At 46.9% G+C, this 12631-nt stretch overlaps 1 protein-coding gene across 2 annotated transcripts in view; it reads left to right on the top strand.

The window, feature by feature from the left end:
• Positions 1-12631, top strand: part of RPS6KA1 (ribosomal protein S6 kinase A1) — a 1033098-nt gene that overhangs the window by 995516 nt on the left and 24951 nt on the right. For both annotated transcript variants that reach the window (XM_086957626.1, XM_086957627.1), the window contains one exon: positions 11219-11336. In XM_086957626.1, coding sequence (XP_086813752.1) covers positions 11219-11336 — 118 coding nt within the window. The remainder of the gene's footprint in view (positions 1-11218; positions 11337-12631) is intronic.

Here is a 12631-nt window from a genome sequence, read left to right as displayed (position 1 = left end):
GCGCATTCGGGAGACTTACAGATTCAAGGAACGTGGTCTCCGATGGAGTCCACGTATCACATCAATTTCCTGGAACTCAGAGCTGTTCACTTGGCACTGAAGGCCTTTCATCCATCCTTCCAGACCAACTCTCTGCTTGTACACACGGACAATACGACCACGATGTATTACCTCAACAAGCAGGGGGGCTCGAGATAGCGCACCCTGTCTCGGGAGGCGCAGACGATCTGGCACTGGCTTCTGGCCAGAGGATTGACGATAACGGCTACCCATCTACCAGGTGTGCAGAATGTTCAGGCAGACGCACTGAGCAGACTGATTCAGGAAAACCACGAATGGGTCATAAACGACGAAGTACTAGGAGAAGTCTTCGAAAGGTGGGGGACTCCAGACTTAGATCTGTTCGCCACTGCCGAAAACAGCAAATGCCGAGACTTCGCCTCCAGGTACTACCAGCAAGGGACACTGGGGAATGCGCTATGGATCAACTGGTCGAACAGCTTTGTGTACGCTTTTCCACCCATTCCCCTGATTCCAGCGGTGCTCATCAAGCTGTCTCAGTCCAGGGCACGGATGATCCTGATTGCCCAGGAATGGCCCAGGCAGTGGTGGTTCACGGACCTGCTTCACCGGTCTCTCCTTCCGCACATATGGCTGCCGTGCAGGCCGGACCTTCTCACGAAGTTCGGGGGCAGATGTTGCACCCCAACCTCTCGTCTTTGAGTTTGGCGGCATGGCTCCTGAGTGCAATATGGCCATTTGAATCTGCCTGAAGATTGCATGGACATACTGAAGGAGTCTAAGCGACCTTCCACTCGGACATCCTATGCTTACAAGTGGAAGAGGTTTTGTATCTGGTGTGCATCCAAGAACTTTAACCCGACGACGTGCAAGGAAGATGTCATCCTTCCTTACCTTCTACATTTTACGCGGTCTGGCCTTAATGTTCATTCCATGAAGGTTCATCTCGCTGCATTGACTGCCTACAGGAAAAGCCCTTCAGACTTCCTTCTTCCAGATCCCTGTGATCAAAGACTTTTTGGAAGGCTTGAAGAAAGTGTTCCCTCCTGTCAGGCTTCCTTCACCTTCATGGGAATCGAATGTGGTGCTGTCCAGATTGATGAAGGAGCCTTTTGAACCCATTCATAAGGCTTCGTTGCAGCACCTGTCCTGGAAGGCGGCGTTCCTCGTGGCCCGCAGGGTGAATGAAATTCAGGCGTTGTGTTGCCAAGAACCTTATACTGTATTTCATGCTGTTAAGGTTGTTATGCGTACTCACCCTAAATTTCTTCCCACGGTTATTTCTGATTTTCATCTCAACCAGACCATAACTTTGCCTACGTTTTTTCAGAACCCTTCATCTCCAGCGGAAAGGTCCTTACATTCCCTGGATGTTAGGAGGGTGTTGAAATTTTATCTGGATAAGACCAAAGGTATTCGTAGGTCAGACCAATTGTTTATCAATTATGGATCGGTCAGGACGGGTCTTGCGACCTCTAAGCAGTCCATCTCTTGGTGGATTGTGTCCTGCATACAACTGTGTTACCAGAAAGCTAATAAGACCTTAGGAGGTAAGCCTAAGGCTCATTCCACCAGGGGCAAAGCTGCCACGACAGCCTTGCTCCGTAATGTGCCGATTGCAGAAATTTGCAAGGCTGCCACTTGAAAGTCGGTTCATACCTTTGCTAAACATTACTGTCTGGACACTGATGCCAGGGCAGATGCTCAGGTTGGACAGGCTTCGCTGCGGAATTTGTTCGCACAATAGTGGTGTTGATTCTTTCTCCACCGCCGCTTTGGTGTGAGGATGGGCTTTCCATTCTATTCACTAGATTATAACTATACACAGAGATCCCCTACTACAGAAGGAGTAGTTTCTGTCCTGTAACTCCAGTTCTGTAGTAGGGGGTATCTCTGTTATAGTCATAAGCGCCCGCCCTCCTCCCCGGTGGAGAGATATTCATGTAAGGAATGCTACAGGTCTGGCGTGTTACGCCTTAAAAAAGAACTGAAAGTAAAAGGGACCTTAAGTTCATTCTGTGATACTGTGAAGTTCTAGAAAGTTCTCTTAAAGGCACAGTATCCTGTTTTGAGCCACATAATGGCAGCCCATGGGGCTTGTCTGTCCATGTCTTCCTCTCTATCATTCCAGAGGCTTTTTGCTGAAGGCAAGGGAAATCTGGACAGGCTTTGCTGTTTGTGGATTTTTGGTGGAATTTCTAGTTGAAGTATTGGACAGTGTAGCCTGTTTATAGGCTGCATTATATGTCTTTAAATTCGCTCTTAAGTGTCTGTGCAGTTCTGCATTTTTTCGACACTTTAAGAGATTATTTTTGATTGCTCCGGGGTCCACGCACATGGGCAGGACTATTCACTAGATTATGACTATAACAGAGATACCCCTACTACAGAACTGGAGTTACAAGTCAGAAACTACTCCATCAAAGGCCATAGCGCTGCCTCCCTAACTGTTCCGGCAGGTGGAAACCGTACTTGTGTGCAACAAGTCACTATGGAATTAGCCGCCACTAGATGAGCGATGCCTTGTTCCATTCCACAGCAACCTTGATCATTCAGCATCAAATACCTCCTATTCGAGAGCAGTTTGAACACCGGATGAATCACAGCAGCTGCAGGACCCTTCAGATAACATGACAAGTTCGCTATCGAAGCATTTGAATGCCCCATGGAAAGAAATGTCCTTGCAGACTAAGGATCCACTTAAAGCATCCTCACAGTCAGAAACACTAATGAAAATCTGTGTCTCCATTTCTGCATCTAAACCTGAACGGTAATTCACAATACTCATGCATATAACCCTCCCCTAGCGCTTAATATCTACCTGCCTGTTGTTATTGGAGAAAGTATTGGAATTGGAAAGTCATGACCGGTAGCGTGATGTAACCATGGATAATACAGTTTGTGAATGGTTCCAATTTTTCAATGTGCAACATAGTTTACTGTGCATCTCTGCCTGCCATTACTATCTGTCTATCCATTAGATCATATTCAGAAAAAAGACTAGTACTGTTGATGTATGGCCATGGCACGTGGCCAGAACATAACGTCCAGCTAAGAATTATGATGGACCGTAATTGTGACTGCCCATGTTGTAAACTAAACATGTCTTGTTGCATTATGTCAATTGCAGATGACACTGTGGCCCAGTGAATAATCCTAGATTATAATGTGGTCATACCATTTTCAACCACAGCCAAAGCCTTTTCTAAATTAACTATGTCGATCTCTTGCAATCTCTCAGCAACTTCCTGTTGAGAAATCTTCCACAGCTCGTTGTATATTCCATAAAAAATACGCTTTTGACGTGAGTTCCGGGGACCTAATAAAAAATCCCTGCGATCCATGTCATCAGAACGAAGTGACAAGTGGGAAAGTGTTGAGGTCTTTAGTCAATTTAGGCATAACTTCCCAACACTATATGACGTCACTTTCCGAGTGTTCTGTTTGTACATATTGCTGATCAGGCCTATTAATCCTAAACCCTTCGGTGTTACCCAGGAATCTACATTGACTCCTATTTGTGTCTGTCGGCCTAACCAACTATCCCTTCCAATTGGGGTCTGATAAATTGAAAGAACCATTACGTAATATTGTATCTAGTGTATCCTCACAGAAGTGTAAGTGCAGCCAATTCTCGAAGCATGAGAATTCAGGGATACGCTGTGTGTTCAAATCCCTAATTTTTGCTGTTTCAAGATGTGAGAAGTTGGCCCGATATGCAGTGTTCACTATTCTAGTGACCACTATGTATCGTTCCAAACGACCCTTATGGTGATTGGTTGTAAGTCAACCTTAGACCAGCTATCCTAGTAGCGTGGATACGAGCAGTCTTCGGGCTAAACTCTAGAGGGCGTGTTAAGCCAGCTGTTATACCATCACATACCCCTTGAACACCAAGTGAAAGGACACCACACAAGTGAAATAAACGGTATATTTATTAGAATCACAACATCCCTGTACTCTTTATGAGGACAGGGTACTAAGCACAGAACAAAACTCTTAGGAAAATACTTCAAGTGCACAATCAATACAAGTGCCCGAGGGCACGGAAAGTTTAGTGGTCTCGGGCGGACCCGATAAGGCAAGTCGGAAGCGAGGGACTCGGGACCCTTGAGTAAGGAGGCTATGCGGGCACCGAAATGCCGGAGTTACCTAGCCACAAGGGCTGCGGCTGCACAAGTCTTACAGACGTCGGGGGTCTTCGCTGACGAGCCAGGAGCCGGAAGGAAGGAGTTGCTGGCCGGCGACCAGTGTAGAATAGTTCGTAGAGATCCAAGCCTGGATCAGAGATCGATGATACCTGAAAGCAGAGGGGACCAAGTTCGTACTACTAGCCAGTAGTCAGAGGGTACCAGGAAGGCACCGGATGGCCGTCACCTCGTCTAGGTGAGTGGGCGACGCTAGGCTCTGCAGTCTCACGGACCAGGAGGCGTTGTCGGCGACCAGGATGGAGGTGCGAGCTGTCCCACGAAGGTTGATGCTGTCGGCGTCGCTGGGCCCAGGATTGGGGCAACAAGCCTTGGCAGATTTCAGGGCCACGTGGTGGGCCTAAAATGGCGTCTTGAGTGGACCAGGAGGGTCCGGGGTGCTCCTCTCGGAAAAGGGAGCAAGGGCCGGTCTGGAGCAACCAGACCAGCAGCGTTGGTTGTCGGATGTCGTCAAGGAGATCACAAGCCAGCGGCTAGTGATCGGACAACGTGCTGAGCGGCGAGCAGAAGGGCCCCACGCAGATCGTGGAGATGCTGGGAGGCTGCACTTCGGTGCTGGAGCTGCTCAGGATCGGGGCTTCTCGGACCCCAGAGCACTCACCAGAGGATTCCTTCGGTGGTCGTGCTGGATTAAGAAAGCGTGCAGGTTTTGATGATGGCCGGTCCCTCGAGGTCTGGTCGCACCCACAGATCTCAGCTGAGCTGACAATGTGGGTAGAGGTCAGAGGTGCCAGGGAAGCCGGTTCTCGTCGAGCTGGGTCGTCGGATTCCTGAGGAAGGACTTGCAGCAAACCGCAGAGTTCTTAGATGGTGCCTGCGGATGCAGGGTGACTACTCCTTAGCCATAAGGGAGAAATCTTGAGAAGAGTCTTGAATGTCCTTTCGTAGAAAGTAGTTCTTGATTCAAAGATGATCTAATCTGGAAGGGTCCCCGCTCCGGCCTTTATCCTAAAGAAAGGGGTGGGTACATGACTAGGTCCTGCCCTAGGGGTGGGACCAGGAAGGGGGGTAGTTACACCCCTCTCCCCCTGCTGGACTTTCCCCAGGTCAGGGGCTGCGCGCCCCTGGAACTGGTTCTAGCCGGCAGATGCGTAGTGAGCACCGGGGTGCCACTCCGCAGTCACCTTCTTGCAAAGCCCTACCTACCCAGAATACACAAACCCTGTCTGGGACGGTGCGAACACCGCCCTTGACAGGAAACCCTTTGTCCGAGCTCTCCTCGCTGGAAGGACTCCCAGCAGCAGGAGGTCAGACTCGTGTCTGTGGTGGCAGCGTCCATTTTGTGGAGCTGAGGCTTCAGTTAACTTTAACCGGGGTTCACAGTTACGTACATGTCGTGTCCCTCTAGAAGGGCGGAATGCTAACCTCGTCGCCAGAATTGGTGAGGGGGCAGCATCCCGATCCGTATGGCACCTTACTCGACATGTCTTGATAACGCGATACCGAAGTTACCGATATGATACGCGTTATCATGGAACAGCCATTGGGTCTTGGTTCCGCAAGCTGCAACCGGGCTCGGCTCATGCCAGAGCCCAATTCACACGTGCCTTCAGGATTGTCAAGGCCTGCCATAGGAGTGACTGATAGGAATATATGTGTCCATTTTAAGGTTAGGTATAGGGATACTATACCTACAGCAACGGGCGAGTACGCCACGTTGCCCCAGCTGTCGTGCAGCCAGTTGTGTCAGATTTAGATGGCCATCCAGGGGTGGCATAATACATGCTTCAGCTCCTGGTAGGCCCTGGGTACACCGATGCCCTGAGTTACAGGGTCTGACAGGGTGGCCCAGTTCCAATTGGGTAATGCACCTAGGGTACACACAGCAATTTAGTGAGAGAACAGCTAGGCTGTGGGTCTGATTGGCAGGCCCACAGCCCGAGAAAGTCGTAAACCAGTGAAACAAAAGCAAAAAGTCTGGGTGATCATAGGATTGCAGACCCTACTCTCCTACACAAGACATGAAGCTTATTACACTATTTTGTTCAGGAAAATCATGTGATGTAGTATGAGACCTTCTCTAAATAAGGCCTCTGTTCCCTGAACCTGCCAATCTTTTGTCACCCCCAGCAGATTTTGTCAATGGTCTTTCTAAAAGTAAAAACCCTGTATAGACAGTTGGCAAATAAAAGGGAGAAGAGTATATCAGCTTGGTGTTTGTGTGCATATTTTTCTTCGCAGGTGTAGGTGCAAACCTGTAATAATGGGTCTTATGTTTCAAAACCTGAAAAATAAGCAAACTTTTGTGTAAAAGTCTTTGAACTACCTTTCGGCGGTGTTGGGTAGTGTTCCCATTGTGTATATTTATAAACTGCACGTAAGATACTAGTTGTGTGTAAAAAAAAAATTTTTAATGGTGACCATAGTGTTGGAACAGAACATGTCTTCATAAATAGATGTACCATCGTACAATTCATCATTATAAAATGCAGCTGATTGCTCTAGATCTTCAAGCAAATTGTGCACAGTTGCAATGTCACAATCATCAGAGAAAAAACATGTTTTTATTGGTTATGCATAAACATCAGAGTGGCAGTTCGCATGCATAAAATATACGGTTACAGTTTGTACTAAACATTTTCGACAACAATTTTCATGTGTCCCAGTCCCTCTCTCGACAATCAAGATCAATTCCAACAGTTGCCTTGCCCCACCCACCCTCACTCATCCCCTGAGTCACCATCTGAGCTATCTTGGTCGGAATCCGGAATGGGTTCGCAGATGTTCCCCCTATAAGTGTTCCAGGCAGCCCATATGTTGGTCCATTTTCTGGGGCACTTTCTATTTATATATACAGTTCTCTTGGTGATCATTGTCACGTCCATGTCCCTGCACCAAGACTCCAACAGGGGTCGCTCAGTGGCCCCCCATTTCTGTGCTATGTTTCACTTCGCGACCATGAAGCCCAGCGTCGCCCACGTCTGTCCTTGCCGTGTTAGATCGTTAGGTTCCCACATGTTCAGGAGGCATCTGCGCGGTTCAGGCAATAAAGAGATATTCAAAGTCTGGGATGTCGTTCGGAGGACCTTGCGCCAGTAGTCTGTTATGTAGGGGCAATCCCAAATAGTATGGAAAAAAGTACCCTCCTCTCCGCACCCTCTAAGACAGTATGGGTGTTGTGTCCTGCCTATTTTGGGAAGCGTACTCCTGGTGAGGTAAGAGCGGTGTAGGATTTTGAGTTGCACGAGTCCGAGTCTAGCCGGAATCCCCACCTCCCTGGGTGAGGTTAGGGTCTCCTGCCATTCTGTCTCATCCATGTCATTTATGTCTGTGGTCCACTTATCCTTCAAAGTGATCGTGGGATCTGGTAGGTTATTGATCAACATACGATATGTGAGTGACGTAGCACGTTTGGGCATAAAATCTGTAAGTAGCATGTCTTCTAGTAGAGAGGCCTTGGGTATGTCTACGTCTTGCGGGAGTACTGTAAGGAGAGCGGGATGAATTTGTAGGTATCGGAATGTTTCGGTAGGTGCAAGTTCGCATTGTTGTCTAAGCAGTTCGAAGGGAACGACCGTCCCCTTGTCCCAAAGGTCGCCTACTGTGGAGATGACTATGCTGTCCCAATGTTCGAAGCCCTTGCTATTTCTGAGTGACCCTAATCGCTTACAGTCCCAAAGCGGGTAAGTTTGGTGATGGTCTCCTTCCAACCCAAACGCGTTTGTGCCGCGTACCACAGTGTGACCGTGTGCTTCGTCGGACCTTCTAGTTTCTTCGCCCGTCCCCTGTTATACAGGGCCGCCAACATCTTATCTGTTCCGAGCTGTGTCCTATCTGCCTTATATGCCGGATCTGCTTGAGAGGCGTGTAGCCACTGGTTAATGATTTTAAGATGTGCCGCCCAGTAATAAAAGTGTATTTTGGGGAGTGCTATGCCGCCGTCGTATCAGCTGCGGTGTAACTTTGCCTGCGCTATGCGCGCTGGCCTGCTACCCCACAGGAGCGTGAACACCAGTGCTGCTATTTGTTTGAAGTATTTCAATGGTACCAAAAACAGCATATATTCTAGCGCATATGCAAAACGGGGTAGGGGCATCATTTTAAATAATGCTGCTTTTCCCAGCAGTGTTTCCCAATGGGTCACGTCTCTACGCAAGCACTCTAGAGGGGGAGTCAAATTCTTGGCGAAGAAGGCTGCGGGGTCTCTGGTGATATGGATGCCCAGGTACTTAAATGAGTCCCGAGACAACGCCAGTGGACAGTCCGGGGGAAGTAGCGGCTCGAGTCCCCTAAGGAGGTAGAGAACCGATTTAGACCAATTTATGGTGTAACCGGAAATTATCCCAAAAGCGTGACGGATCTCGAGTAACACCGGTAGCGAGCTCTCCGAGTCTGTAAGATATATCAGAATATCATCCGCATAGAGGGAAATGCGCTCCTCCCAGTCCTCCGTCCACCTAATACCGCGCAAAAGAGGGGCTGTTCTAATTTTTGCCGCTAGGGGCTCTAATATCAACACGAAAAGAAGCGGTGATAAAGAACAACCCTGTCTAGTCCCTCTTGTCAGTGGTATAGTTTCCGACAGATGCCCATTCACCGCCACACGTGCCACCGGTTTCGTGTAGAGGAGCTGGATCCATGCGCAAAACTTTGGGCCCAAGCCCAAACGCGGGAGTGCCGCAAAAAGATAGGTCCATTCCACCATGTCAAAAGCCATTATGGCGACTAGGGAAAGGACCGCCGATGGTTCCGTTAGGAAATGTTCCCGTGCTAACGTGCTATTCAGGCGCCTGAGATTGAGGGCAGTATTTCTGTTGGGCATGAAGCCGGACTGGTTCGGGTGAATTAAATTGGGAAGGTGTGCTTGCAATCTATTGGAGAGTAATTTAGCCAATATTTTTGCTTCTACGTTGAGTAGCGATATTGGGCGATAATAGAGACATTCCGATGGGGATTTTCCGGGTTTCAGAATCGCCACGATCGTGGCCGTTCTTTGGTCCTCGGGCAGTAGTCCATTTTCCTGACTGTCATTATACATGGCGAGTAGATGTGGGCCAAGAGTGTCTGTCATAAGTTTGTAGATCTCTAATGGGATCCCGTTGGGTCCCAGTGCCTAACCGGACTGTAGTGACTTAATAGCAGCGTTTATCTTTTCCACAGTCAAGTCAGCCTCTAGCTCTCAAGCAGCTTCCGCTGTTTACAGCTCCTGTTCCATATTTACTAGGTCCTGGTGCTTAGATCGTTTGAATCCCGTGATGGAGGCTATAGCCTGCCCCCTGAGTACCGACTTGTAGGCCTCCCACGGGATGGTCGGGGAGCTAACTATTTAAAGACATTTTTAAACAAATAAGGAATTTGAAAAAGTTCAGTGGGACCATACACATCATACATTACCCTGTCCCAAACAATTCCTTCAGGAACTGGAACTGCTGTGGTGTTCACCAGGGACAGGTCCCTTAGTTCACGGTGCGATGATGCATGTGGTTTAAGAACCAAGTTCACAAGTTGTTCTGTGGAGCGTTCTGACAGATAGTAGGAAAAAGACAGTCACCAATCCAAAGTACCAGGAAAAGCAACCCTATTGCAATCCAGAGCTGTACCATGGTGGAATGCAGTAAGTCTTTTTCAGCCAAAAGTAGAACGAATATGTACATAGCTTAAAAGGGAGGGGCGGTGTTCGAAGCTCTAGTTCACTTGAATCCAATGAGAAGTCATCATAATGCACGAAGTAGCCAGTCACGGTCCTGTCTATTTTTGGCAGCTCAGCAGGTTTTGTGGAACTGGGAGATGATTCGATCAGTGGCATATTCACATAGACGTTGTCAATTTTTTTAATTGAGATTTCTGTACTTGTTGATTGTACAGTTGTAGTTATTCCAACAGGGAGAAGCAGAATTTCATTGTTTACAGCTTCTCTTTGGAATGTCATTATTAAACCTTCCATCTGAACTTCCTGTACAGTAGCAAGAGGATTGCAGTGGCTACCCAGGAGCCCACGTTTTCTACTGTTGTGGTTTGGCCATGTATTAATGGAACAAACCTGTCTCTGTGACCAGGTACAGGCGCTCTGTATGATGGCCCAAATTATTTTTGTCCACTATTTCCTCTTTGACCAGGTCCAGGACCAGGTCCCAAATTTTATGAAGGTTGATGGAGCACCCTTTCACAGTCTGAACGTTGTGCTGCTTTCCTGGTGGTATCTGTGGCATTGTGCTTTGCTGTTCTTGGGTTGAGGCAGTTGATGGCTACGGAAGCTGTTAACCATTGAGGAATAGTCCATAAACGGCAGATAATTTTATGTTTGTACTTTGATGAGAGGACAGTCAGAAAGAGCTGCTTAGGTTCTGAATAGACTCAACACGAAAACCTACGTGTTAGGAATTCTAGGGAACTATATCCAGAAGAGACTTGTCTTGACATCATCCATAAATCCATAGTAATCGTGCACTGAAAATAATTCTTCAGTTATGGTGCAACAAGTTGTAGATGACCCTGTAACAAACCATGAATTGTCGAAGAACATATTTCCACACTGTTACTTAATTCTGTGTCGATTTTGATTTGTGTTAAATATTCTATTGGGCGCTTATCTGCATCTGAATCAAGCCAGTAGTATAAAGCTTGGTATTGCTTTTGTTATGCACTGTTATGCCAAGTAGGGTGGAGTTTGTAAAGTATGCACAGGTATCCTTCAGCAAGATTACATATGCATCACACCCATGTCCTAGATGGTATTTTCAGATTTGGAGTGGTCAGAAGTTAGATTTCACCTGTCATCAGTAGTGTCCAACATAGGACCAGCTGGGCTGGCTCCATGCCAAATTGTGAGGTTAGTCAATAAAATAATGGACATAAAGAAAATCATTTATGTAGTTGACAGTTATCCTTACATGATATGAATCTAAACTAAGTCATTTACATAGATAATATTAGTTTAAATATGGCATTAATGTGGCCCATCTGGGTATGGTGCATTATAGTCTGTCATGGCACATGTAACTGCTTGATGTTTCCACTTTACTAATGTATTGACCCCTCTCACCTTTTAGATATACCCCCTTTGCTAATGGTCCTGAAGACACGCCTGAGGAAATCCTGGCCCGGATTGGAGGGGGGCAATTCACACTCAAAGGGGGGAACTGGAGCAAAATTTCAGAGGCTGCAAAGGTATGTATTTGTGCGCCAGAGTGCCCATGCATTGAGCTAATTTAATATGCCTTGGTTATTATATGTACTCTGTAATGTTGCTGGATGCTGGTGAAATGAGCATGAGGTATGGGAGGTTTCTGCAAACCTTATTCTTTGTCAAAGTTTATTGCCAAGTTATTTTACTTACAGTCTAAGATAGAAATGGAAACAAAATATGATACCGTTTTTGAAGCAGTCAAAACTAAAATAGTATCACGAAATCATCTGAATTCCACTTCTTCTCTACTTTTTTACACCTGAGCTCAGAGATTTTATTATAAGTTCCTACATGGGCTCTTGCTTTGGCAATTACTTTCTTGCACGAAATAGCCACAGTTTTTACACTGTTACGTTGGTATTTTTAATAATTATGCAAGAAAAGCATTAGGGCTCCTGCATGGTAACCTATTGCCACCCTTCATTTCCTTTTCTTCTGCCTGATGTACATGTACCCAGGGCATTTGGAGTCAGCCTTTTGGGAATGGAACAAATGATCGGCACCAGTATCTCACCTTAGACCAATCACATTTAGACTTCTCTAGCAACATGATGGTACTTATTTGTCAGATTAGGCCTAAGGAGTCTTGTCCAGCTTCCTCAATGACTCAGAGTCAAGAACATCAAAACAAGATTTCTGCAGCAAATAGCTGTGTTTTCTGAGTTCAATAAGCTGAGTGTTTTAACATACAGGCGGGCTACAAAATGTTGTTTCTCACACTGCAGGGTTATAGAATCAATAGATTACCAAATTGCAACCACCTTCCTGCATTTGTGGCAGTTGCTAGCTATTCAAAGTCTTTTTGAGATATTCTGATTAAAAGGTCAAAGGCTACTTGAGACCAGAGTCGTGCAATGAGGATTGGTGTCTTCGATTGAGGCAGCGCACCTTGTGGAAGTTGAGAGAGTATATTGGTGGAGAACATCGTCTGGAGAGGACCTAAGATGGGCCTTTTATGAGAGAACTCCATTGCTTTGCTCGTTAATCCTCCAAATAGCCCACTTACTTTCCCTGCAACAATTCGGAGACTGGCAAGGTTGTAGCCTCGAAGCATTTCTGCTGTGATGCTCCATGAATGGTCTGAACCCAAATCAGACTTGAGACATTGCTGTGTCAATACCTTACCAAGCATCTGAAGCATACTGCACCTTGGGCAGGTACTATGTGAAAAAACGTGTGTAGCAGAGGTGACCACTTGGTTTCTGGTGACCAGGATTATGCTCTGAGAGCTGGCTGGAAGGTCGAGTTCTGGGAGACTCAACATCAAGAAGAGAGG

The sequence above is a fragment of the Lissotriton vulgaris genome, chromosome 2_1 (assembly GCF_964263255.1).
Source record: "Lissotriton vulgaris chromosome 2_1, aLisVul1.2, whole genome shotgun sequence".
Classification (NCBI taxonomy): domain Eukaryota; kingdom Metazoa; phylum Chordata; class Amphibia; order Caudata; family Salamandridae; genus Lissotriton; species Lissotriton vulgaris.
The sequence above is the reverse complement of the archived record's forward strand: the minus strand, read 5'-3'. Positions and strand labels throughout refer to the sequence as shown.